The sequence below is a fragment of the Symphalangus syndactylus genome, chromosome 16 (assembly GCF_028878055.3).
Source record: "Symphalangus syndactylus isolate Jambi chromosome 16, NHGRI_mSymSyn1-v2.1_pri, whole genome shotgun sequence".
In the NCBI taxonomy this organism is placed as follows: Eukaryota; Metazoa; Chordata; class Mammalia; order Primates; family Hylobatidae; genus Symphalangus; species Symphalangus syndactylus.
In genome coordinates this window covers 51,407,044-51,434,074 of record NC_072438.2, presented here as the reverse complement: position 1 = coordinate 51,434,074, position 27,031 = coordinate 51,407,044, and the positions used below count along the sequence as shown (strand labels likewise).

Genomic DNA, 27,031 nt, shown 5'->3' with positions numbered 1-27,031 from the left:
TCCAAATCACTAAAGTCATCTCACTGGGAAAGTGGGAAGGGGAAAGAAATTAAGCTTACAGAAAATGCTTTTTTGTACTACAACTAAAACTACTTTTTTGTACTACTATAACTAAAGAGTCATAGGTTAAAAAAAGATAAAATTAGTCTGAATAAAAAAGACTAATATTAGTAAATTATTAAATAGCAAGCACATAGTACATATTACGTTCCAAGAACCAATTTGTAGCTTATCCTATGGCAGTGATAGAACAGAACACTTTGTTTTACAATTTTTTAATTTCAAATACTGTCATTTTCAAAATACTACTGTCATGGTCTTTCAGATTTCATCTGTTTTATCAGAACCTGGAAGGGGGAGGGAAGATACATAAGATGATAATATATGTATCTAGGATACATCACAGGCTACTTCTACACATGATTTTAAGTAAATCTCCACTTAATTTATAATTAAAATAACTTCACAATAACTGTGAGCTCAAAATATCTGAGACAGCTCTCAGGTCAGTTTAGGAAGTTTATTTTCCCAGGGTTAAGGATGTGCCCGTGACACAACCTCAGGAGGTCCTCACCACATGTGCCCAAGGTGGTTGGGGCACAGCTTGGTTTTACACATTTTAGAGAGACATGAGACATCAATCAGTATGTGTAAGGTGTACATTGGTCTTCAAAGGCAGGACAACTCGAAGAGGGGCGGGGGCTTCAAGCATAGGCAGGTAAGAGAAAGGGTTGCATTCTTTTGAGTTTCTGATTAGCCTTTCACTGAATATACAATTTACATGTGAGAGGAGGGTAGAGGAATAGTCAGTTATACCTTAATCTGGCTTAGTGAAACATGAAGCAGAGAAAGCAATCATTTATGCATTTGTGTCATGTGAGCAGAAGGAAGACTTTGAGTTCTGTCTTTGTCCATAAGGAATTTCCTTGTGGGCAAATTTTATCTTTGTGGCTGTCTTATTTAGGAATAAAATGGGAGGCAGGTTTGCCTCAATCAGTTCCCAGTTTGGCTTCCCTTTGGCTTAGTGGTTTTGAGATAGATTCTTTTTCTTTCATATAACCTTAGTATAAAATTCATCCTTGATAGTGTTTATCCCTAAAAGACATTTTCTTCATTCAATTCATTCAAGGTAGAAGATAAAAATCAATGGCTAAATGATGTTATCTTGCTGTAATATAGTCTGCAGTCTGGTTTGTTCGTTGGCTGAATAAACATGGGAGCTGAGAGCTTTGGAGAAATAACTGGCTGTGAAATCTCAAGTTAACTACTCTAAAATCGCTTCGATTATGAAATTTAGACAATAATTATTAAAATGTCATTATGAGTTCCTGGTAATACCAAACACCTGTCATTTTACACAAATGCGTTTTGAATGTCTGAAAGACAGCTCCTGCCCTTAATTTACATGTAAACCATTTAGTTTCAAACTTAACCACCTGATAAAATCTATAAACATTTTATCATGAACTAGAGCAGATGTCTAGATAGTATGTTATTTGAGTTTACTGTTTAATAAATGAATTCTTATCAGATAAATTAATCCTGCTAACAAATTTGACACTTAAGGTGATTCTGAAAATCCTTTAACTTAAAGTAGATGGAATCTTAAGTATGGGGCCTTTTAGTGTCAGTAAAGAAAAACTGCATGCAACAAAATATAGCAGGTTCTCACTTGTTGAGATTCATGGAAATTGTGACTTTAAATGAAATGACATGGCTGAGCATGGTGGCTCACGCCTATAATCTCAGCACTTTGGGAGGCCACGGCGGGTGGATCACGAGGTCAGGAGTTCAAGACTAGCCTGGCCAACATGGCGAAACCCCGTCTCTACTAAAGATACAAAAAATTAGCCGAGCATGGTGGCGCGCGCCTGTAATGGAGGCAGGAGAATCTCTCGAACCTGGGAGGCGGAGGTTGCAGTGAGTAGAGATTGCGCCATTGCACTCCAGCCTGGGCAACAGGGCAAGACTCCGTCTCAAAAAATAAATAAAATGAAATGACGCATAAACCAATTTTTTTTCCTCATCAAGGTTACAAACCACTTACGGAAATGACATCATTCAAGGACATTGTGCTATGTGTCATTTTGCTTAAAGTCAGTTTCTAAGAACCTTTCGATGGCATTTAAGGACTTAACTGTAGTTACAATTGAGTGCTTACTATGTGTCGTGCACCTCTGAATATTTAACGTATTACCTCATTTCATCTTCACAACTTATATAGGTAGTAGGAGGAAACAAAGGTTAATTTGGCCAAGGTCACCTTACTAGTTAGCGGTTGGAACAGATATTTGAGAACAGGCAACATGGCTTCAAAATCTAAGCTCTTGCCTACCCACTCATTACTCCCTTTCAACAAAAGGCTAGTAGGTTATTTGAACCTGAATACCCTAAAGTAACAAGCAAATTTTATAATTTTCTTTCTGTTGTCAGCGTATTACAATTTGCAATGAAAAAAAGATAGTTTTTAATTTATGAAAATTCTTTGTTTTCCCACCAATTATTTAGAAGACTGTTTTCAGAACTTTTATAAAAGCATCTTTTGGAACTTCAACGTTGCCAATTTTCCTCAGCTTTTTTTTCCCTTCTGCTTGTCTCTTCAAAAGCTTCATTTTTCGGGTAATATCACCACCATACTGAAAAATATTTTAAAAATTGGAAGTCTAAGTCACTCTAAAGAGAAACAATCATATGATTACACAGGCATCAGTACAACCTTATTATCCATAAGGCAGACATCTCTCTAACCTTCCTAGCAGATCCTAATTTTACTGTCTTCTCAAAGAATGATAAAGGCTTTAATGTGGATGGAGGTGAAGATCCCCAAGGAAACCTAGTATAATAATATGCATGTCAAGGAAGAATTATCAATCTCATTACTGATTCTAGGCTTGGAATTTTGACTATAAAGCCACAGTCTAATATAGGAAACTCTTAATCACATAGGAATAAATGTGCCTTTGGAGAAAGAATTGATCATTCAATTCTCACAATATTTAAGAATAATTTTTATTTTTTTTGAGATAAGAGTTTCCCTCTCACCCAGGCTAGAGTACAATGGCACGATCTCTGCTCAATGCAACCTCCCCCTCCTGAGCTCAAGCAATTCTCGTGCTGTACCCTCCCGAGTAATTGAGATCACAGGCATGCACCACCATGCCTGGCTAATTTTTGTATTTTTAGTAAAGATGGGGTTTCGCCATGTTGGCCAGGCTGGTCTTGGAACTCCTAGCCTCAGGTGATCTGCCCATCTTGGCCTCCCAAAGTGCTGAGATTACAGGTGTGAGCCACCAAGCCCAGGCAAGTATAATTTTTTAACAGCTGAATAACAGCAAACTGGCAAAACAATGTCAGGAGAGGTAGATTTCAACTGTAAGATGAAGCCATTGTTTTCAAAATCTTTCATTATATTTTAGATCAAGAAAACATGTTGCCCAGATCATAGAAATAACTGTTGTAAAAATCTTCCTTAGTATTACATATAAGAACAATTTTCATAAATATTTTTGTAAATTTTTATTTTATAAATAAGATGAAAAAATATTTAAAGATATGGGCAAAATGAATAGGTTGCCATGGTCAAGCTGAAATTTACCTATTCAAAAAGAGAACTTGGAAACAAAGAATGTATAAAAACCAACAATGGAAATCAGTAAGTTTATGCTGCCTTTGATTTAAAACCCATAAAAGTTATATTATAAAGTAGAATAAATACAACTAGATACGTACACATTTTGCCAAAACATTTTTCCTATAGGCTTTCACACTGTAAAAGAGAAAAATTCGTTTAAGTACATAATTCCATTATACTGTTTAAAAGCACTTTCTTACCAAAAACAACCTCCCCTTTACTTGAAAATTTTAATGATAGTATCATTACCTATGTAAAATTGCCATAAGTGTATTAATTAGATACTTCAAATGCTCTTGTATTTATTTTCATGTACTTGGCATAAAAGAACAAATAAATTCAACATGTTTATCAACACACATTAAGAAAAAAAGGTCAAGGCTTGTGGTAGGCCTGATTAGGCCAAATTCAAGCATGATGTGACCTTGATTACAAGAAATATATTGTTATTTTTTACTCAATCTAAAAATACTGTTACCACTACTACTTCAGAAAAACAAAGTATGTTTATTATCTTATTACTGACTACCTCTACTGAAGGTAGATGGAGTGGCTAGGAAGATTGATATATCCACCCCAGCAGTTATAAACTAATCTATTTCCATAATGTTTGAGAAATTTCTAGATCACTCCGATTTTGAAAATAGCTCCATCTTTATGTATTCCTTAAGACAGAAAAACCTATTTTTTTAAGGTATTCTCTCAACACACTTATATTAGAATAAGCAATTGCTAACTGTCTTAAATTGCACTTTCCAGGATGTTTCCTGGTTATCATCTCCACTCTGCCTGATCTCAGTATTTACGAAACACAGAATAACTAACCAAAGCAAAACAGTGTTAGGAAATGAAATGTATTTCAAACAGTGGGCCTAAAATTAACCTCAAGTCTATATTAACGTGATGGTTGTATTTCCCCATTAGGTTTGGGTTAAGGTAGAATTTAATAGCAATTTCCAGCTTTTCATAACTGAGGAGATACTTCCTATTTCCCAGAAGTCTTAGGATCATTAAGGAAAGGAAATGGGAAGTGCTACAAGACACATCCTGCACCTGATGTTACAAGCAGAGCAGCTTATTCAGGGTTCTTCATTGTTATTTTTTGGTTTTTGTTAAGAAACTAGGTCTCACTATGTTTCCCAGACTAGTCTCAAAGCAATCCTCCTGCCCCAGCCTCCCAAGTAGCTGGGATCACAGATTGTGAGCCACCACACCCAGCCAGTCTTTCATTTCATGAAAGACTAATGTCCTACAGAAATTAGCCTATCTTCCATATCTACTATAATTTACGTGAGGTCCCTAATCTAGAATGCAAATCCTAACATGGTATTGGCATTCCTTGATTTATAACCTCCCTAGTTCTGCGGAAGTGGGGAAGCAATACTAAATGCTTTGGGTTAAAAAAAAATTGTAATTTTGTCATTTGGAAGACAAAACCTTTTAGTTTCAGTTTCTATTAATTTATAATCTACCTAAAGGGATAAAACCATAAAGAAATTCCTTACCCAGGAAATTCAGTATAGATATTGATATGAGTGGAAATTAAAACAGTTCCTCAAACCCATATACATTATACTAACTGCAAATCACATCACCCAATGGTGTTATATAAGTAATTCAAAGTAACAGTCATTACTTAAATCAGAAAACTGGAGAGCACTATCATACTGTTTCTACAAGTAAAAATAAAGTTTAGGCCAATGTCAAATTAAAATGTTCAATATTTTTTCACTTTTTAGGTATATCATTTCTGAAACTGGCTCAAGAACAAAAATGAATTTCAACTCACGTTTCTCTTGCAATGATTTTACTTCCAATAGCAGCTTGAATTGCTATCTCAAACAGTTGCCTGGGAAGAGAATCCCTCAGCCGTTCACATATGGCTTTGCCAATTGAATGCGCTTTGTCTCTAAGACAGAAAAATACACCTGTTTATATATCCTAAATAAGAATATTTCAAGTCTTTTTCTAGGCCAGTTGCATAATCAACGTAACGGTGATCTCTTAAGGAGGTTCAAATGAAACTTACTTATAAATATCTCCTACTCTCTGAATCATGAACAACTTCTCTGATTTAAAAATGTAATGTATGATTACAGAAAATTTAGAAATACAACATTAGAGAATAGAAACCGTTCTTGATTCTCTTTCCTTACCCATTGAAAACGGTTAAACATTTTGGAATGTTTATTTTAAACAGATATCTTTCTAGTCATTTTTTTTTTGTATGATCAGTGTTTATGAAATATTCTACCCTCTTATTTAATAGACATTTTTATGTCACTAAATATTACTCCACAAGTTTTAATGGCTGAAAATAATAATATGGGTGCTTTGTAATTCATTTTAACCAATCTGCTATTTCTTGAACATGTGGGGTTTTTCCTTTTAATAATTTTTTTACAAATATAAAAGGGCGCGGTGGCTTACGCCTGTAATTCCAGCACTTTGGGAGGCCGAGGTGGGCAGATCAGAGGTCAAGAGATCAAGACCATCCTGGCCAATATGGTGAAACCCCGTCTCTACTAAAAATACAAAAATTAGCCAGGCATGGTGGCACATGCTTGTAGTCCCAGCTACTCGGGAGGCTGAGGCAGGAGAATCGCTTGAACCCAGGAGGCGGAGGTTGCAGTGAGCAGAAATTGCGCCACTGCACTCCAGCTTGGCGACAGAATGAGACTCCCATCCAAAAAAATAAGTGGGCGAAGGATATGAACAGACACTTCTCAAACGAAGACATTTATTGCAGCCGACAGACACATGAAAAAATGCTCATCATCACTGGCCATCAGAGAAATGCAAATCAAAACCACAATGAGATACCATCTCACACCAGTTAGAATGGCGATCATTAAAAAGTCAGGAAACAACAGGTGCTGGAGAGGATGTTGAGAAATAGGAACACTTTTACACTGCTGGTGGGACTATAAACTAGTTCAACCATTGTGGAAGTCAGTGTGCCGATTCCTCAGGGATCTAGAACTAGAATTACCATTTGACCCAGCCATCCCATTACTGGGTATACACAAAGGATTATAAAACATGCTGCTATAAAGACACATGCACATGTATGTTTACTGCAGCACTATTCACAATAGCAAAGACTTGGAACCAACCCAAATGTCCAATAATGATAGACTGTATTAAGAAAATGTGGCACATATACACCATGGAATACTATGCAGCCATAAAAAGTGATGAGTTTATGTCCTTTGTAGGGACGTGAATGAAGCTGGGAACCATCATTCTCAACAAACTATCGCAAGGACAAAAAACCAAACACTGCATATTCTCACTTATAGGTGGGAATTGAACAATGAGAACACATGGACGCAGGAAGGGGAACATCACACACCGGGGCCTGTTGTGGGGTGCAGGGAGTGGGGAGGGATAGCATTAGGAGTTATACCTAATGGTAAATGATGAGTTAATGGGTGCAGCATACCAACATGGCACATGTATACATATGTAACAAACCTGCACATTGTGCACATGTACCCTAAAACGTAAATTAAAAAAAAAAAAAAAAACTTGTTCCCAATTCTAAATCCATCATTATAAAATGTTTAAAACTTTTTTTAACATGGTAAAGGGAAACATTTCTATGACACTATTCTTTTTGACTATTATAGCTCTGTTCAATTTTTAGCAGTCTAGAGAGAAGTGTGGAAAAAGAAGAGAAAGCAAAGTTAGTAGGGTGAACTCTATTTTAATTACCTTTAAAAGTTTTTTAAATGCAGCTGCTCAAACAAAAATAAGTGAAAAACATCAAAAATGAGTATTTTCACATTCCATGATTAGTTCCTACTCAACTTACTTGTGTACAACAGTCACTAGCTCCTCTACAGTATTTCCATTCAGCAGAATATCCATTTTCACAAGTTCTGCAGTCTGGTAGCCTGCCTCTTCGTAATCAAAACTACAAGGAAAAAAGTCCAAGTGGTAAATATTACACTTCCCAAGAGATTACCTTTATTACTCTACTCTTTACTAAATGTCTACTTTCTACTACATTACACTCCCCAAAGAGATCTAACTTTCCATCAAAATATTACATATACAGTTTCTTGTGAATGGATCTAAATGTTATCTTTTTATGTTTATTAAGTCAAGGGCAAAAGCAAGGGGAATGTGTTTATAGGGGAAAGGAAAATAAGCTGGTGAACCTGACAAAGAAAATGGTTTATTGAAGACAAATATCATGCCTTCCCAATGTTCCCAGCAGCTGGGAGGCTTCAGACAATACTATATATTAATGGATCACTTTCAGATTCATGAGTTGGGTTTCTGTTTAACTTTCTATTACCAATGACAACTCTATGTTTAAATAAGTGGTATGACACTCATAAAATGCCATTAATAAATGAGACCTTTGGATTTCCTATTTGGCTCTTGAGCGTGCACCTCCCTTCACAGGGCTTTTGTGAGGATTAAATGAGTTAATACATGTAAACCACTTAGAGCAATGCCTAGTACATAATAAGCGTTTAAACAGAGCCTAGCTTAGCACACACAAGCACTTAGTTTCAGCTATTACTTTGAACAGCGTGGTCAAAGCTTGCAATGTTAGTCAAAACAGACATTTAAATGTTTAACTTATAAAACTGAAGTCTAACAAGAAAATTTCAATTAGGCTTACAAGTTGTCCCAATCACAGACAAGAACATGTATACTCCTATTGTCTTAACTTTAAAACAACTGGTGCCTGGACTTGCAAAATTATGTTTGATTTCTAAAGATTTTCAGCAGGAAGGTCATGAAGTGACAATAATACACTCTATTAACAGATTATTTTCAGAAGTATTGTTAAAATCCTTTCTTCAGGAAGCATCACTTATTATACATTTACTGTATGAAAGATACCATGTTAAGTATCATACAGAATACAAAGCAAATAGGGAGAGAATAAAATAGACGTGGTCCTTAACTTTGAAGCTGTTACAGCTCCAGCTATGTTGTGGTCCAAAATCTTAAAAATCTTAAAAATTTCTTAACTCATTTTTTCAAAAGAAATCATTATAAAAATTGTGTTTCTGTTTCCAAGCAGCCCAATCGATACCTAACCTCTATTGAAAAAAACATAGATCTTCTAGTGTTTCCTTAGAATGCAGGAAACACATTTGTAATTCTAAAAAGCTACTATGGTTATGGGTTGAGGGCAAATGCCTGTTTGATTAGGCACCACTACAGTTCTTGTGTAACACAGGACTCCCTGCTCTGACCCAGTTGCAGTTGATTCTTGCCTCCTGGTATGAAATAAATTTTTTCCTGATCTTAATTCATAGCCTATGATGACTTTCTGTTAAGTGTGGAATTGACTGCCTATGTAAAACATCCGTCTTGAACATAACAATTACCTTAATGCTGGAAGCTGGAATATTTTATTTTTATGTAGTTCAAAAATAAATTATGTTCTCTCATTAAATTCAAAATGTATTTAAGTTTCCAAATGAAAAGGCTTTTTAAGACCACTTATAATTCAGAAAGTAGTATCCAAATGCAAACTAAAATTGACAGACTTCTGTTAAAAATATTTATAAACATTAAACCTACTAATCTTCCTTCCAATCTAGTAATTTTAACATGCCCTCTCAATTCATTTTACTTTAAATTCCATTGCCACTTACTTGCTCAAGGTCTTGTCTGAAAGAAGATATAGAAGAAGAAAAAACTGGGTGACAAAAGTAGAAGAAAATTCTCAAAGAAATATGAAGATTCCTTGGTAAGAAGAATTATATATGCTAACTCTCTTCACTGACAAGATGATTAAATAAAGTTAAACTTCCAAGTCACTGTAGCATGTTCGTTAAACATTGGAATTTGTCTCTGCATGTTAACATTAACATTCATGCACTGTGTGGGAGTTTTATAGATATCAATGTTCATTTTTCTCCTTCTGCTTCCCAATGTTTCGTATCTTTTTCTACTATATACTATCCTGTAACATAAGACTTTAGGGCATAGTGAGGGTATCTAGAGTTATATGCCCGCCCCCCTCCCCAAAAAAAACAGCCTCTCAGAATGCTATGCCCTGAGTTCCTTATTTGTTATTTAATAGTAACTCTCCTTTCACTTTTTTCTGGCTTTTCTCCATGTACTCCTATGAGATACACAATGGTTTTCATGACGAGGACAACCTGTTCCTGGAAAGACTAAGTTATTAAAGTGTTCACTAATGGAGGGGCCTATTTAACATTTTTTACAGACTGAATATGCACTTTTATTTTTCAAAAAATGTAAACAGATGCTCTTGAGATTGCATAACATACAAATACATTTTAAAACTGCCACTGAGGTTACAGTAAATTTTTGAAATGAGGTCTAATTCTTAACAGACAAGGAATACAACTCTTCATGAAAAGGGGACTAACTTTTTTTGTTAAAAGAGAAATAAAAGTTAGATAATAAATCAAAGGAAACTTTTCTCCTATAAACAAATCACAAGTAGTCTGTAACACCGATAAGGTTGTTCCAAGTCATTCTAACCTTAGAGTATGATTCTCAACTATCTTCAAGAAAGCTGAAATTACTAAATAAAGAATTAGTATACCCTTGCTCATCAATATTTCAAAAAAGTTGGTCAGGCATCTTAGGTGCTCATTATTTTTTTACCTAGCATATCCAGAAGATAGGGATTTCAAAGAGTCATAAAAATCTACCACAATTTCATTCAAAGGAAAGAGATATTTAAGCATAACTCTATTTTGATCAATAAATATCATATTCTTCTGAACTGCTCTTCGAGCCTAAAAAGGGAAGGAAGAAAATGGGTTTAATGATAACCTACTCAAATACTGAGGAATAATGTATTTTTCTAAAGGTCTAGTAAAAACTTACAGGCAGTATTTATAATCCAGAGAGAAACATTTTATATTTCAATTACATTAGGCTTGCTACCAAAGCTTTTCATCTTTATCTAACAATTTTATCTTTTAAAATAAACACCATTTCATTTAACAGTAAATCAAATGTAACTACATATAAAGTCAAAAGTCCTAATTTCTTGTTTTACAATTAGGTCCAGAGAAATTAAAAGTGTAAGACCAAGATTACAATCTAGTTTTTAACCTAATCAAAACTCAAGTCACCATCTGACACACTTTCCAATATGTATCAGAGTATTTCACGTAGATATTTTTAAGGAATATAATTACATACCATTTGAGGATTAAATCATTTATTACAATGTGGTGAGAACTAAAGCAAAATGGGAGTACCTTCAAATTTATGGTCCCTAAAGTACTATAATTATCTTTCAATCTACTCAAAAAGGTGAAAAGAAATTATACATTTAGCTAATTATCAAATTTCTTTCCTTTGGGCTAAAATATCAAATCAGTAAATTACACAAATTATCAAATATGTTTACTTAAAATCAAAATAATTTAAAAAGTATACATAACTATGTGTATAGATATAAACAGGTATATATATGAAAATCTCATTAAATTCAGTATGCTCAGCAGAAAGAAATCTTTTAAAACCTGAGTTGGAAATCACTATTTCAGAGGACTAAAACCTAATTTTGTATTAAATTGTATTACAGTTATACCTCGCAAAGCATCATTATTTTTCCAGTGTATTCATCTGGTGTGATAATAGTGCCCAAAACAACTGGCTCCAAATATTCTGTTACTTTTGATTTATCGGGGAATTGTACAGGATTGATAATTGTAATTTCTTTTTCTCTATGTTCCTAAAAATTAGAAAAATCAGCAATACTTGAAATCTTAATATAATGATTATCATTTTTCTTGCTTGCTTTATATTTTAAAATCCCTCCAGCTATAATCATTTAATATTAATAACAAGTATTAGTAAACAATATATTCCAATTATTGATATTTACTAAACATATTTCATGAACCATTTAGAAAAAGTATGACAAAAGAATACATTTTAGCCTGACACTTATAAAACATTATAGTTTAATAAGTTAATTTTGTTGGAAAATATTTAGATTGCCAAAATTATTATTTGTTTAAAATAAACAGATTGCCACTTACCTGGAATACAATATTGTCTTCATCACTGATTTGAAATTTAAAATTTCCCAATCACCGGAATGAATGCTTCACTTTTTACGAGATAAATTACTTAGGACCAAAATTACATTTTTCATCTTTGTGCTAGAATCAGCACATTATTTTCACTACTAATTTTACCTTTTACTATCAGCAATAGACTAGTTTTGATAATGTGGAGATTATATCAGGTTAAGAAAAATATTGCATAAATTAGTTTTCAAAAAAGTTCTTCATCATTAGCCATAGGGTAATTCAATGTTTATTACTACTAATCAATAAATATTTCGTTTAATACTTAATCAGCTACCGGTATAGTAAAATGCTTCTCCTGCATTGTATATACACACATTTATTTTTTCCAAGAGACTAATGCAAAACAGTACTAAATACCAAGTACCTTTATCAATTTTGATGATGACAGTACAGCTTTATATGGAACAGTAGGGGTTGTTAAAATAACAGAAGCATTATATTCTTGCTCCAGTCGCTGGTTGAAAACTTCCATGTGCAAAAGTCCAAGAAATCCTAGCCTGAGGGAGGAAAAGACAAACTCCAAAATGTTTATGTCCCATGGGCTTCATTTTTTTTTTTTTATGAACATATTGTTACTTTAAGGGATGGATGGAATTAAGAGTCATTCAGACAATTCACAATATAATTAAATGCTAGCATAATTTTATTAAATAAGATTAAAATCTTCCATTGGGAATCTATTTTAAATCACTATAAAACTTACCCATAAAATGTCAATCCACAACGTGAAACAGGCAGACAAAAATTGTTTTCATTCACTTTACACTAATATAAACTTATTTTCAGTAAATGTTCCAGAACAATGCACCATTTTATACCTCCCTTACTTATAAAGATACTTTAAAAAACCTCCCTTTCCTATACAAATATTTTAAAAATACACCATTTATACCTCCCTTTCCTATAAAACAAATGTGAATGAATCTTACCTCCAGCCAGCACCCAGAGCAAGGCTACTATCCCGATGAACTGTCACACTGGAATCATTTAAAGTCAGTTTTTCTATAGCACTCTTCAGATTGTTATATTCAGATTGGTCTAGAGGATACATTCCTGGGGATACAATAATTTCTAATTATCATGTGATAAGCTGCCTACAGACCAATCAAACCACATGTGTAGTGCTGCCAAGTTCCAAATTAGTCATTTACCTTTTAAATTACTTTCTTGTATTTTATTGACCAAAATATTGGTTTGCTAAAAATGTATGATTATTTGGTTTCAAAGTATCTTACAAGTCATTAGTCTGAAAGAATACACAACTAGATTTGCACTCCAAATAATGTTTTTAATGTTTTTGAAAAAATACAGGGAAAAGAAAAATAAAAACCATGGGAATTAGGCCTATTAAGAAAACACACTGTAATTTCAAAAACAAAAGCACAAGACATTCCACAACCCAAATGAAACTTTATTATTAGATAAAAATAGGAGTAGAAATTAAAACTATACTGCACTCTCAATTCTCTAAGGCAGATTATCTACTTAAAACCATAGTTAAATTTTGCTTTTTGGTATTTACTGACAAAAACTATGGGAATCACTACCGATTCTCTTTCATCTGACACCTCTGAAGTCCTCTAAAATCCAGATGACTGACTTTGCCTAAAGGTAGGGGTAAACAAAGTTCCTAATCCGCAGTGAGAGAGACTGTAGGGTGAAAATTAAGGGCTAGATACTCAGCACAGAGTAACCTGATGACCTTCAATCAGGTCTTCCTTTTTCCAAAGTAAAGAAAGTAAAAGATTCTGAAATTATACATACTTGAGGCAACACCATTCTCTGTCATGTCTACATTAGTACAATACAATATTAAAGAAAGTCTATTGAAGATGAAGGCACTCAGTGTCTACTGACAATTAGTAATAAGAACATCCTAATTAGAAAAATGTTTCAATAAGGAACTCCCTAGAAAAATAAGAAATTTATATTACTGTATTCTATATATCACAGCTTCTTCCTTAAGAGCTTATTTCTTAACACATCCTAAATGATCTCCCACATATAATTTCATCATACATATGAAATTATAAACTGATAAACAGCATAAACAATTAAGTGAAACAATATGCTGGAATTAGTGGTTATTTAAAATAACCAGAATGTGTATTTTTTCCTTAACCACTGAGACAGACTTTTAGTTTAAAAATATCATGGCCCTCAACCTTTGAATTTGTGAGCTCCTCACCTGCAAATACCATTGGTTTCGCTGATTTAAACCCAGGCAAGGGCTCCACTGGTTGCTTATGTAAATATAATGTATCTCCTATTTGTGCTTCAGTGACATCTTTCATCCCAGCAATCAGATAGCCCACCTGTCCTGCATATCTAAATAAAATTATTATATGCAAATATTTACTGCTTTAATGTTTCAAGCACATAACTCACAATTAGTTCTACCTTCCCAGGAAACTATCATACACTTTCCAAACCTTCCATACACTTTGAAAATAAGTGCTACATATCAATTATCAAACTCTAAAGCTTGTCAGCAAATGAACACACCAGGTCTTACAATCCATTAGACCTCTCTACTTTTTCATGATTCTGCCAACCTTTGCAATTTAAACAGCAGTTTCTAAAATACATGTAAATACAGTGAAACTAGTAAGTACAAAAGCATTACAATAAGTACACTACTTGCGATGTCTTTTATTAATGAACTGTGTTGCAAATGTTCTTTAACAAAGGAAAAAAAGGTAAATTTTTATCCAAGAAAAATGTGAACTCTCAACAAACTGGACATTTGATGTTCCTCCTGTAGCAAAACAACAAATCCTATGAGTTCAGTTTAAGCTTAGTTAAAAAAAAAAAAAAAAAACCCTATAAAATTAAAATAATTTACACTTAGAATGAGCTTTAAGAATCTTAAATGAAGATGTGATAATGTTCAGTATATATGGCAGAATATAAATAGATGTTAAAATATTTCAGTAAAATAAAAATAGACTTTCTGACTCAATATAGTGCTGTTTTAAGACATACAACACTAAACACTCAAATGTGATCTGACAGTCATCTGGTTCAATAATTTCTACAGATGAGGAACAGGACCTTACAAAGCTCAAATTATGTACCCAAGGTCATGTCTCATCAGTACCTGATATGGAGTAGGCACTCAATAAATAGTTATTTTACAAGTCAATTCAGATGTTTTTCTAATGCACACTACCCTTGCTAATCCCACTCCCCAAGAATTTTAATCAAGGTCTTACCATGAATTCCACACTAAAGATTTATTAAGGTTTCTATTATACCACCTTTACATTGGAAAATCTAGTTATGAAGAAATGTCAAAAATGATACCCAATATGGATATGGGTGGAGGGAACTAACTCTTTCATTGTCTCATCAAATATATCAATATAGGATCCAATCTACCCTTGATCATAAACCTAGTTATAACTAGTCATTTAGAATAAAAAAAGTATCAACTGACGTTTCTATTGTCCTTCACAAGAGATTCCTTTTGACAGAGCATTTACTGTATAGTTGCATTAAATAGTTTTTTTAAGTTACCAAATGAGGATCATTCTAAGCATACCAAGTTAAGAAAAATGCAGAAATAGAACCACATACAAATGCATTTTAATTACTAATGCAGATTACTTACAATTTATGAGTTGGCTGCTCATTAGGATTCAAAACTCCTACTTCATTAACTTCGTATGTCTTTTGAGTATGTGCAGATACAATTTTATCTCCTTTGGAAACCACTCCGTCAAATAATGCTACATTGGCTATCACACCTCTATACTGGTCAAAGGTGGAGTCAAATACCAAAGCTCTCAGGGGATTTTTGCGATGCACTTTAGGACTAGTAAATAAAAGTAAAAAGTAAATATATATATACTAAATTAAAATCTTAATAAAATTCCTATTTTCAACTTAGTTATTGTACTTAATTTGAGTACCTGAGAAATTTTGATACACAACAGCCTAAATAAAAAGACTTTTTATAAAATATATTAGATTTAATAACCTCTAGTTTTAACAAATTATATAGGAATATATTTGTTCAGCTTAAAGCAAAGGAAAATAACTGCCAATGTACTGACTTATATTTTATAATGACTATCATGAAAAGACCTCTATCAATCATCTTTACTTTTACTTTACTGTACTTGCCTTCTATATATTACTAAAAGCAAATAAATTTATTCTCACTCCCTGCAAGAATATTTGCCACATCCATTAAGCTAAAATAACAGTTCAAGCTGACAGTCTTTGCACTATTAAACACAGACAGTTTTTGAACTATTCAATAGAGACAACTAGTATAAAAATCACCAAATACTCACGGGGGGATTCTTTCAATAACTGCCTGAAGAACACTCTCAACATTTGTTCCAAGTTTCGCAGAAATCTACAAAGATACATGTGAAAAATGTAAGCATTTAAAGTTAAGACTATACTTTTCTGTCTTGATGACCTATGACTTATGATCAGAAGGAAAAAAAAATTCCAATACTTATCAATTTGAGAAATACAGCAAAAGGAAAAGAACAAAGCAAACAGTATATTGACAAATACCTCGTTTTCTATTATAGTTAGGTAGTTCTACAGTTCTAGAATTGAATTACAAGAGAGTCCTGATTATGGCATTCAAAGAGGAATAAACTAAGAGTTCAAAATCTGGGTAATGATCATGTCTCTGCATTGAATGCATGTATTTCACCAGTATCTATCTCTTTGAGCATAAATTTCATCATCTAAAAAATGAAGTGATTATTCACATTCTGCCTACATCTCAAGGTTGTTGTGTGGACAAACAATATATGTGGATGGCATAAAACCATAAGGCATATTACTACTACTTTACTGTTCTCACACCAGAAAAGCAAGCCAACACTCAAACCACATGGTATGACTGACCTTTATCACTAGTAATAAATGGACTATCTCTGAAATCCTGACTTCAAACTTCTTACTCTTCACATTCACTCTAGACCAGGGTTTTTCAGTTTCAGCCCTATTGACATTTTGGGCCAGATAATTATTTGTTTTGGGAGGCTGTCCTGTGCATTACAGGATGTTCAGCAGCAACCAGGGCACCTCATTTACCCACAAGATGCTGGTAGCATCCCTCCCAAGATGTGAAAACCAAAAATATCTCTAAATATTTGCCCAAGGGCAAAACCACCCACCACTGACAACTACTGCTCTAGACTGTAGTACTTTCTTTACAACAATCCTTAACTTGTAACCATTGAATATACTACTTGATGCTGTCCATCAGCTACACCCTCCACTCTGTTTCTATCCTTTCCCAGATGGGACTCCAAGATCCATCATTTACAATCACTCTGGTTCAACCACTTTCTGTTTTCTTATCAGAGGCAGCTGGCAAAACCTCAACCTTGACTGCATCCAGTTATGTGTTTTTTCTATGCCCATATACAGAGCAGCTTAACATTACTGGAAAAAAGAAATCAAATAAATGGTCTGGTTCATTTCTTGTATCTGACAACAAGCTATCTTGCCTATGGGCAGCCATGCTTCTTATATACTTAACTCCAAATCAAGAAACATCATTTAATGCAATGCAGATTTTAAAATTAAGGTTCTTTATTAAAGTATGAATTGGAGGATTGTAGACAGTGCTCAGTTTAGCAATGAACTGTTACGTTTTATGTGTTATGTTGTTTCCTCCTGGATCATAATCTCCTTTTCATATGGATAGTTAATACTGAACCATAATAATTTCACATCTGTGCTACTATTAATAGCTGGATTCCCTGTATCTCTTCTTACACCTCTTTGATCCATTCTCTGTAAGGCTACCTGAATAACTGGTTAATTTGTTTCTCTTGCTTTAAAATCCTTCCATTACCTTAGAATAATTTTCAAGCTCTTCAGCACAGCAAGAGTCCCAGCATGACTTGATTCCTGCATACCCCTACAAAGCCTTCTCATCCAATCTACCTTTCTGATCAGTAAACATGCCAAATCTTTTCCCAATTTAAGTCCTTTACACATGCTCTTTTCTCTTCCTGGAATGCTTTTCTGAAAATTATTCATTCTTCCACGTTTCAGTTTATCAGAGACGTTTTTGCTAAGTTATTCCATGTCATAACATCTAAGAAAAAAGACTTTTCGCTGTTAACGATGGTATTTCACCTAGAATAATACAATCTGTCAACTGAATTTCCTCGACAATCTCTATCCTAGTCAGTAATTCCTATGCTTACTTCTTTGTTTACTTATTTATTGACTGTCTGCAAAGAGGTAGGGGTCTTGTCTGTCTTGTTCACTGCCATACTCTTAGCTGGCATATACCAAATAAGAATCTGAATGAACTTTATTAAGATTAAAATCAGAATAGTTAATTGTATTTTAATATAACACAATCCAAAATATAAAACCATATATAATTTGCTCTTTTGAAAATTAAATGAGATTGAAAGAAAAACATTACATTGCTGCGCTGACATACTTTACAGTACCATATAGTATAGCAGTTTGGCTGTGGCTGTTTAACAAGCAGATCATCATTTGAAAGGTAAATAAAAATTCAAATTTAAAATGGTAGCAACTTTGATATAAATAAAATCTATTGTTTCCTAGCACTACTATAACTAGCTATTTATAAAATAGGTTTTTGTCAGTTCAAAGAATGATACATACAAATGCCTTGAAATTAGTTTGAACCTACTCTTCAAAGACAGTATTTCCACTGGGCAAAATGACACACAAGAAATACTGCAGGGAGTTTCAGAAGGCCTGTGTTTTAGTCCTGGCACATTGGCTAACTAAACCTGTGATCTTAGGAAAGTGATAAAACATTTGAGCCTCAGTTCCTTCAACTACAGCATCGCAATAATTTCTGTATGTCCTAACAATATAAAAAGGGCTTTTGGTAAGGATCAAAGGAAATAATAGTAAAAGAAGTTTGTAAAACTATAAAAAACAGCATATAATGCCAGGTTATCAAATACCATGAAATTTCACTTAGCCCAATTACTTTAGACTTTTTTCAAAGTATAATCTTTTTAGGAAAGTATTTTACCTTAATACATTCATCACTTGGAATATCAAACAGTTTCTCAATTTGGTTTTCAACCCTTTCAGGATCAGCATTCTTCAGATCTATCTTTAAAAAAAAAAATCCATTATGTGTTGGTATAATAAAGATAAGATGTATTATGTATTAACAGTATTCTGAGGTAGTTAAAAGCTTACCCACTTTAACCTAACTGACCCCTCTATGACGTTTTTTCAAAAGGAGTAAAATAATCTTTGTATTAGCAGAACAATTTAAAAACCATGATTGAAAAAGAGAAGGTAGCAGAGCATGCAAAAAAAACTTAAGCAGTTAGCTACCTAGGGCAGCAAAACTGATCAGTAGTAATTTATCAATTAAGCAGCATGTGAACTGATTTTAAAAGTTAAGTTAAATACAACATTAAGTGTGACAACAAGCTGTCTTACCTATGGCCTTCTTTTAAACTTAACTCTATTATCAAGAAATATAATTTAAAGCAATGCAGATTTTAAAATTAAGATTCTAAATTAACTTTAAAATATGAAATGGAAGTTTATAGACGGAACTCAGTTTAGCACTAAATTGTCATGCTTCATGTGTTGTATTGTTTCTTCCTAGATTATAAACTTCTCTTCTTTTCCTATGTATGGTTTAATCTGACAAACATGTTTCATCTGTCCTGCATCCCTTCCCTACAGAAATGGCCCTCAGTTACTGCAAAATAATTCAGGGGAACTATCTTCTCAACTCTGTGCAAGGGTGAGTTTCAGTTGCACTTCTGTTATATACAATTCAAAGAGATAAATCCCACCAACATATTTAATAAATAGCTGGAGATCCCTCATATTATTATAATAAATAGTACAACTGACATTTAAACACTAATTGTACTTTTAGAAAGTGAAATAACAACACTGTTGTCTCATTGTAATTACCTTATTTATGACTGGAATTACCGACAGCTGTGCTTCGAAGGCAAGAAAGAAGTTTGCTACAGTTTGGGCTTGAATACCCTGAAAATATCAAGACACAAGATACTGAGATGACCATTCTATTATCTATCACAAAACTTGTAATTTAAGACCATTCCACACATCTTCATCAAGAGATTTCACATCATGCTAATAATAAAATTCAACAACAGGCCATGGAGCTACCCTTCACACTTTTCTCTCCAACTTATGTCTTTGGGGTCAAAATGAAAATCGCTGATGGTAAAGCAATAACCACATCAAGTAGAGTGAGCCAACGGTCAGTCTACTAAGTTTGAGATAGGAAGCCTTTAAGGAAAGGTACACGGCAACTCAACTATGATACCTACTTTTCCATGCATCTGAATCATTCTCTGTATTAATTCTTTTCAGTTCAGAAAGGATTTATTGGAGGGCCTTTTCTGTGGCAGGAACTACATCAGCCATTGGAGAAACAAAAGATGTAACATGGACTCTCAAGGACCTCAAAGCTTATTAGAGAACACAGTCATCAAGGAAGTTTATAAAGCCCAGTACTGCCTATATAAGGTAGAGATTGACTTTCCTTGATGGGATCAGGAAAGGCTTAACACAACACCATCACCACCACCACCACTAAAAAAAAAATTGGGTTTTGAATGAAGAGTTTGTGAGAAACATGTTCAAAAGCTTATATTCACAGCTCTTTTATGGTCATCTGCTGAATGTCTTTATGGTTTACACCACAAAAGAGCTTGGAATGTTACTGATTTTTTAAAAACCTAATACTTCCCAAATTATTGCCTTAAAATCACCTAAAATGATCTGAAAACTAATGATTTATTATCAAGATCTGCTAAAAATGGATATAGAAACCGCAGATTAAGAACTGCTAAAGTTGGTGGGGTTTTTTTGGTAAGATGCATTGATAACATGTCACACTTCAAAAAAACACAACAATCTTTTGAACAATTCCAATTTAAAAACTAGTCAATTCCAGAGAATGCTTTAGTGTAATAATATTTCAAGTTAACAGGATGAAACCATATGATTTTCAATAAGTAATAGATTAAATCTACTTTTCAAACACAAAAATTCTATTTCCAAAACACAGTTTAAAGAAAAACTCTTGAAACAACCAAATAGTCATGTCATATCACATATCACGTCACATCATACGAAATGAAAAATACCTACCTCATTTGCATCAACCACAAGTAAAACACCCTGGCAAGCAGAAAGTGACCTGGATACTTCATAACTAAAATCAACATGGCCCTGAGAAACAAAAATATTGATACCTGTAAATGTGAGTTAATTTTTTAGGAAAGGGCATTATGGCAAATTTATTGGCTTTACTTGATAAAAGTTGTTAAATACTCGTTTCTTTTTTGTAGCCTGCACTTTTGAAACAACTGACACTAACACAACACTGAGAAAACAAAAAGCAAAGGCAGACGTTTAATATTCAGTTCAAAAATTAAACAAGGATCTGTTTGCACTACTGACACAATGTTGACTTTAACAATATATGCAAAATTAATATTAAACTTACCGGTGTATCAATGAGATTTAAAAGGTACTGCTTGCCTTCACAATTGTAAAAGAGAGATGCTGTCTGTGCTTTAACAGTGATTCCTCTTTCTCGTTCCACTTGCAATTTATCAAGCACCTGCTTATTATTCTTTGTTTTATCAATTGTCCCTATAAACAGAAACACTTATTGATATTTCTCTGGGCTTTAAAAAAAGGGGGGGAATATTACTTATAAAATTAAAATTTAAGAGTAAGAGTAATTCCCAATAACTCGCAGCCATCAGTTAAGTATGTAATATAAATGAAATACCTGTAAGTTCTAGGAGCCTGTCAGCTAAAGTACTTTTGCCATGATCCACGTGTGCAATGATACTGAAATTTCTAATATTTTCAACAGGAAACCTAGACATGTCAAGTTTTTCCTAGAAAGGGGAAATACCACATTTAAGAGTATAAATTTTGCATACTATCAAACAAGTACACCAATTCAAAGAATATTCTTTTAATTGTTGAACAATATCATTTCTAGCATTTATATTGTTTATATTATTCTTCTAAGAATAAAGACATGTATGGTTAAGTTCATATTACAAGGAACATCAGTTTAATAGTCAAAGGTAACTATACAGCTGAATAATAATCCCTTAACATTTCTACACCATTTTTAGGGCCAATCAGGAACTGAATTTATCATCGTGAATGGAGAACATAAGATACCTAGAACTTCTAAAGGCCTGAGAATACCTTGTCCAGTAAAACTTTTGAGGCAACGGAGCTACAGAAAAGCTGAAAGAAGAATTTTCTGCTCCTATCACACATTTAATCCGGAATCAGATTTATTTAAAAATCTGTGTCTCTAACTGAGCCTCAAAATTTTATTTTAGATACAATTTTACTACTTTGCAGCTTCTCTAGTGAGAAAGAAAAAAAGATGACATGCAACAAAAGACTTATAATTTTAAACTAAAAAATATTTTAAAATGGAACTCCTGGTTTTTCGTGTACACATCTTCTTTAACGTTTTACTGAAACACATCACAAACTGCTAGAAATTGTTATCAAGCAAAATATACCAGTTTTTTGTACTCGACATTTTTTTCCAATCAACCGTATATTTCACAATCAGCAAAACCACGAAAGTACAATGAAATATAAAATTCACTTGAGCTTTAAGTTTTGTAATACCCCACACGAGACAGATAATAAAAGCACAATTATAGCTGAAAGACTGCCAAAAAAAAATTAAAAAAAAACTAATTCTGATGTTTGCCCTGTAGATTTTCTTTGCCTTCAGTTCAAAAGGTATAGAGAATTGCACCATCTTTAAAACTTCGAATTGCAATATAAATCCATTTTTAAAACCACAGGCATATTAGGGCCAAAGTTGATTAATTACAAGGTTTTGTCTTTCTGCCTACTTACAGCTTGCCTTCAGTCACTTCACTTTTCTGCCTAAACTGCATCCCTTCACAATTATCAGAGTTGTTGAACCTCCCACCCTCTCCCACCAGAGTCAAAATTACACAGGTTTGCTCTGGCTGAGGTAGAATGAAATAAAACTACAAAGACAGACCGAGCACTTCCTGCATTCTAGGTATTAGTCTAAAAAAGTCCACTTCTCACATCACACAAATCTCACAAATTAGCCACTGGATGTTTGATTACTTCTGCATTCAACAAATGAAGCAGGAGAGTGAAAAAGAAGTAACTTGCCCAGGCCACATAGCCAGTTAATTTGCAGGAAAATGGACGTTATATTAATATTTACTAGCAACTTTCTCAGTAGGCTTTTTAGGAGAATTAAATAGATGAATACACGCAAAGCACTTCGACCAGTGGCTCGCGTAAACAAATCAACATTTGACATTACAAATGGGAAAACCTACAAAGTTAGTGACTTGCCCAAGGTCACGATAGTGAGGGCTGGAGGGTCGGGAACCTGAGCAGTGCTCACACTCTCTGCTCTGCCTCCCTGTACCAAGTGGCAAGCAGAGTTCAGAACTAGTCCCAGAAAGCCCTATACATTTCCAAGATCGCATGGGGCACTCCAATGTTTTAAAATGTGACTAAATCAGATTCCAGGGGGCAGTCACCTTGAATTCTGCGGAGCTGTAGAGCCTGTCGGTAGCCCAGGACTCCGGAGCAGCCCCAAAGGTCGGCGCGGGCCGGGGCCCCGGGCCCCCGAGAAGCGCGGCCCCAGTGGCTCGTGGCGCAAGGGCGCGTGCGCACCCCCAGCCCCGACCTACAAGGGTCCACATGACCCCAGCGGCGGAGGCGTCAGGAAAGGGTACCGACAAGCAACAGCAGCATAGCCCGTTTTTTTCGAAGGTACCCCCCGTAGCGTCCCGTGGACAGGACTCAAACAGACCCTGTTAAGGGACGACAATGAACGCCGAGAAACTCTGCCCAAGTACCAGATCCGGAAGCACCCCGAAGGCGCGGCGCAGCTTGCCGACGTCTGCACGCCGCACGCCGTCGTGACATCAGCCCGTCGTGGCGCCGGGTAGCGGAGTGGTCACGTGAGTGGAGGCTTTCGATTAACTCCCTAAAACGCAGGGTGTAGACAGAGTACGTATTAGCTTATATTGTCTGCTGAGTGCTGTGCCAATTCCTTTGCATTGTCTCTTCCTTTCTCACTGTTGCCCTGTGGTGTGTGTACTGTTGGTTCCCCCCAAACTACCTCTGGAAATCCGGACCGAGTGACATGCCCTGGAGCTCACAGGTGGGGAGCTGTGGAGCCTTGAGTGCCGCCTAGGCAGTCTGATTCCCAAACCAGGAGCCGAGGTCTTAGTCCAGGGACTTAAAGATGCTATTATTAGCACAACGTTGAGACTTAGCCTTCTACCTAATGGCAAAATAATAATGGCACTTTTAAAATCTGGAGGTCGAAATATATTCCCCATGTTGTCAGTGACTGAGCTAATCTTGAAGTGCATCTGAAAGGAAACGGGCCATAACATTGATTGCAGTAGTGAATCCAGGAAGGTTTTGGCAAGAAGTAAAGGTGGGAAAAAGTTCCATGCTGGACTCCCAATGTTTCCATCGTCGTCAAGTTACCACTTCATCGAATGAGCTCTGACGAAGTAAGAATGGGGGATAAAACAGATGATGATACATGGATTGCATCCAGTGTTTGTCTCCCACTATTTCTCTTGCCCTTTTCTGGAATATCCAGAGTTTGGTGCAAAGGAGGGAGATGACAGCTATGTTCAGTTCATCATTGTGACTGAAGACAGAATCATTCGTATTGTTTCCAGAGCCTTTGAAAGTTTCTTCATTTGGAGGATTTCTCAGGATCAAGAATTCTGTACCAGACTCAGTTCTTTCTTGGATTTTTGTTTTTTTCCCCTGAGATGGTGTCTCGCTCTGTCGCCCAGGCTGGAGTACAGTAGCGCTATCTCGGCTCACTGCAACCTCCGCCTCCTGGGCTCAAGCGATTCTCCTGCCTCAGCCTCCTGAGTAGCTAGGATTACAGGCGCGTGCCAGCAATCACGGCTAATTTTTGTATTTTTAGTAGAGACGGGGTTTCACCATGTTGGTCACGCTGGTCTCGAACTCCTGACCTCGTGATCCGCCCACCTGGGCCTCCCAAAGTGTTGCGATTACAGGCGTGAGCCACCGCGCCTGGCCCTTTCTTGGAACTTTTATGAATTAAAACAGTACTTGATACACGACTAATTCTGTCACACTTGTAAGAGAATGAATTTAACAACTATCTTGAAGTAAACACAATAATTTATATTCAGTGTTGCCCAGACTTCCATAATTTGCACATTACCCTCATTAATTTTCACCATATCCTGTCAAAGATAAACAAAGGCAGACACCAAGGGGTGAAGACAGATTTTTATTATAGTGATATACTAATGCAATCGGGAAGAAGATCCAGAATGAACTAAACTACAATTTGTACAGAGGCGACTACTGTATTTTAAAAGGAGAATGCGGGAGTAGGGAAAGAGAACAACGGCTTGATCAAAGTCAGGGAAACGGAAATTTACAAAAAGCAAGGGCGGGAGAATGGTCCATTTGAAATCCATCAGGGTTGTTAACTTTCTTATGGAAATAAGGCTCCTACCTTTCCCGCAGACACTAGGAAATGAGTCCTACCTTCACATGCTGGCTGGAACAAATAAATTATTTTGTTAGTCTTGAGCTTTCTCAGACAGAAATTTAAGGGGGCTTCAGCTTAGAGATGCAGCCTTGAGCTGTTAGAAACTATACGAGTTTGTTCAAGTCTTTTAATGTGTGTTGGCAAGCCGGTAGGGGAAGTATATGGATGAAATCATTTGTGCTGAGGGTCTGTAGTTTTTATAGGAAAGTTTGAGGCTTTGCTGGTAAGAGGGCTTAGAGGAGTCTGGCTAGAGTTTGGTTAAGAATCTTTGTCAATCCTCATACCGATATTATGTACTTTATAGTTTTCTTTAAATTAACTTACCTTTATATGTAAATGAATTTGTTTTAAAAGAAAACGTAGATTACCATTAATGGAGAAAGCATGATGAGCTGTCATAAGAGTAACAGTAAATATAACTGTAGTGAATAAAAAAATGTGTTTCAATTGTAGGTTTGGTCTGTCTGGATTACAAAAGGGAGATTAGCAAATATTAGAAAAGGATTTAAAAACATTAGCCTCAAACTGAGATTTTTATCTTTGACCTAACAAGAAGCATTTAAATAGGGTTGAAAGAAAAACTTTATCTGAATGACACAGTGTCCTTGATACCATGTCTGTATCTCACCTAAATCTATCTTGGTGCCTCCACAGATATTTGTCCCACACTTTAGAAAACTGCAGTATCTTATAAGGCTGACATTATATTCCCCAACCTGCAAATGGAAAAACATATTTATTAGAAAAATACTGAGCTCCACTGTGTCAGGTTATATACTAGCTGTGGAAACTCAAACAAATTAAGCAAAATGTCTAAAATTACATGATAAGTGCAAAAAATTATTTGAATCCAAATTTTTGGAAACTAAAGCTCATCTCTTGCAATATCTTTGACAGCACAAGTTTCTTTATTATTCAACTTGAGAAGAAGCAGGAGGTATAGTGACTGAACTTCAAAGAGGAGGTATCTTTTCTGTGCTTTGAAGGATAGGCAGTTTTTTGTTTTTACCCAAGGAAATAAATGGAACTTAAGCAGAGGAATAATCAACAGCATAACACATTTTCTCAGTTCCCAGTACTATTCTGCATACTTTGTATCAATTCATTCGATCTTCACAGAGCCCTCTATTGCTGGCACTCTTATTATCTCTGTTTTATAGATATCCAAGAAAAATGTGGCCCACGCTTTTTAAATAACTGTCTAGAGTCACAGTTAGTGATGAACTAGGACTGTGAGTCCACACAGTCCGGCTGTAGAGCCTGCACCCTTAAGCACTGCAGTGAATTCGGCTCAGCTGAGCAAGGATACAAATGAGGAAAAATACACAATAAATTGGGTTAATAGTCAGTAGAGAACAGGGCCAACATTCAGGACAGTAGCATTTTATTTGAGGCGAGGACTTCTGAAGAGCTCAAATAATTTACAAACTCATAAATCAAGACTCAGTTTTTCTGTAAGAATAAATACATAATATGGAGATTGCACTCATATAGTACATTAATCCACAACTATTGTATGGTTTCTATATTTGTAAATATACTGAAGGGAGTATGAGTTTGCTAGGGCTTCCATAGCAAAATACCACAGACTGACTTGGTGGCTTAAACAATAGATATTTATTTTCTCACAATTCTGGAGGCTAAGAGTTTGAGATCAATGTATCAGCACAGCTGGTTTCTTCTGGGACCTCTCTGTGTTTGGCTTGCAGATCAGTACCTTCTGTGTTCTTACAGGGTCTTCTCTTTATACATGTC

At 35.0% G+C, this 27,031-nt stretch overlaps 1 protein-coding gene across 7 annotated transcripts; it reads right to left on the bottom strand.

The window, feature by feature from the left end:
• Positions 1 to 259: 259 nt before the first annotated feature.
• GUF1 (GTP binding elongation factor GUF1) lies at positions 260 to 25,976 on the bottom strand. Of its 7 annotated transcripts, none has more exons than XM_055245421.2 (17): positions 25,905 to 25,976; positions 21,473 to 21,584; positions 21,182 to 21,330; positions 20,824 to 20,904; positions 19,612 to 19,689; positions 18,701 to 18,784; positions 15,993 to 16,057; positions 15,305 to 15,508; positions 13,880 to 14,019; positions 12,621 to 12,744; positions 12,056 to 12,188; positions 11,184 to 11,327; positions 10,244 to 10,377; positions 7,449 to 7,550; positions 5,421 to 5,540; positions 3,730 to 3,766; positions 260 to 2,636 (listed from the first exon to the last, which is right to left on the bottom strand). In XM_055245421.2, the coding sequence occupies exons 2-17, from the start codon at positions 21,570 to 21,572 to the stop codon at positions 2,505 to 2,507; spliced, it is 1,827 nt and encodes a 608-aa protein (XP_055101396.1). In that variant the 5' UTR covers positions 21,573 to 21,584; positions 25,905 to 25,976; the 3' UTR covers positions 260 to 2,504. The 7 variants fall into 7 exon arrangements, with proteins under 7 accessions (XP_055101396.1, XP_055101394.1, XP_055101397.1 ...); XM_055245419.2 differs by lacking the exon at positions 25,905 to 25,976 and adding an exon at positions 23,256 to 23,647; XM_055245422.2 differs by lacking the exon at positions 25,905 to 25,976 and adding an exon at positions 23,531 to 23,639.
• Positions 25,977 to 27,031: the final 1,055 nt, after the last annotated feature.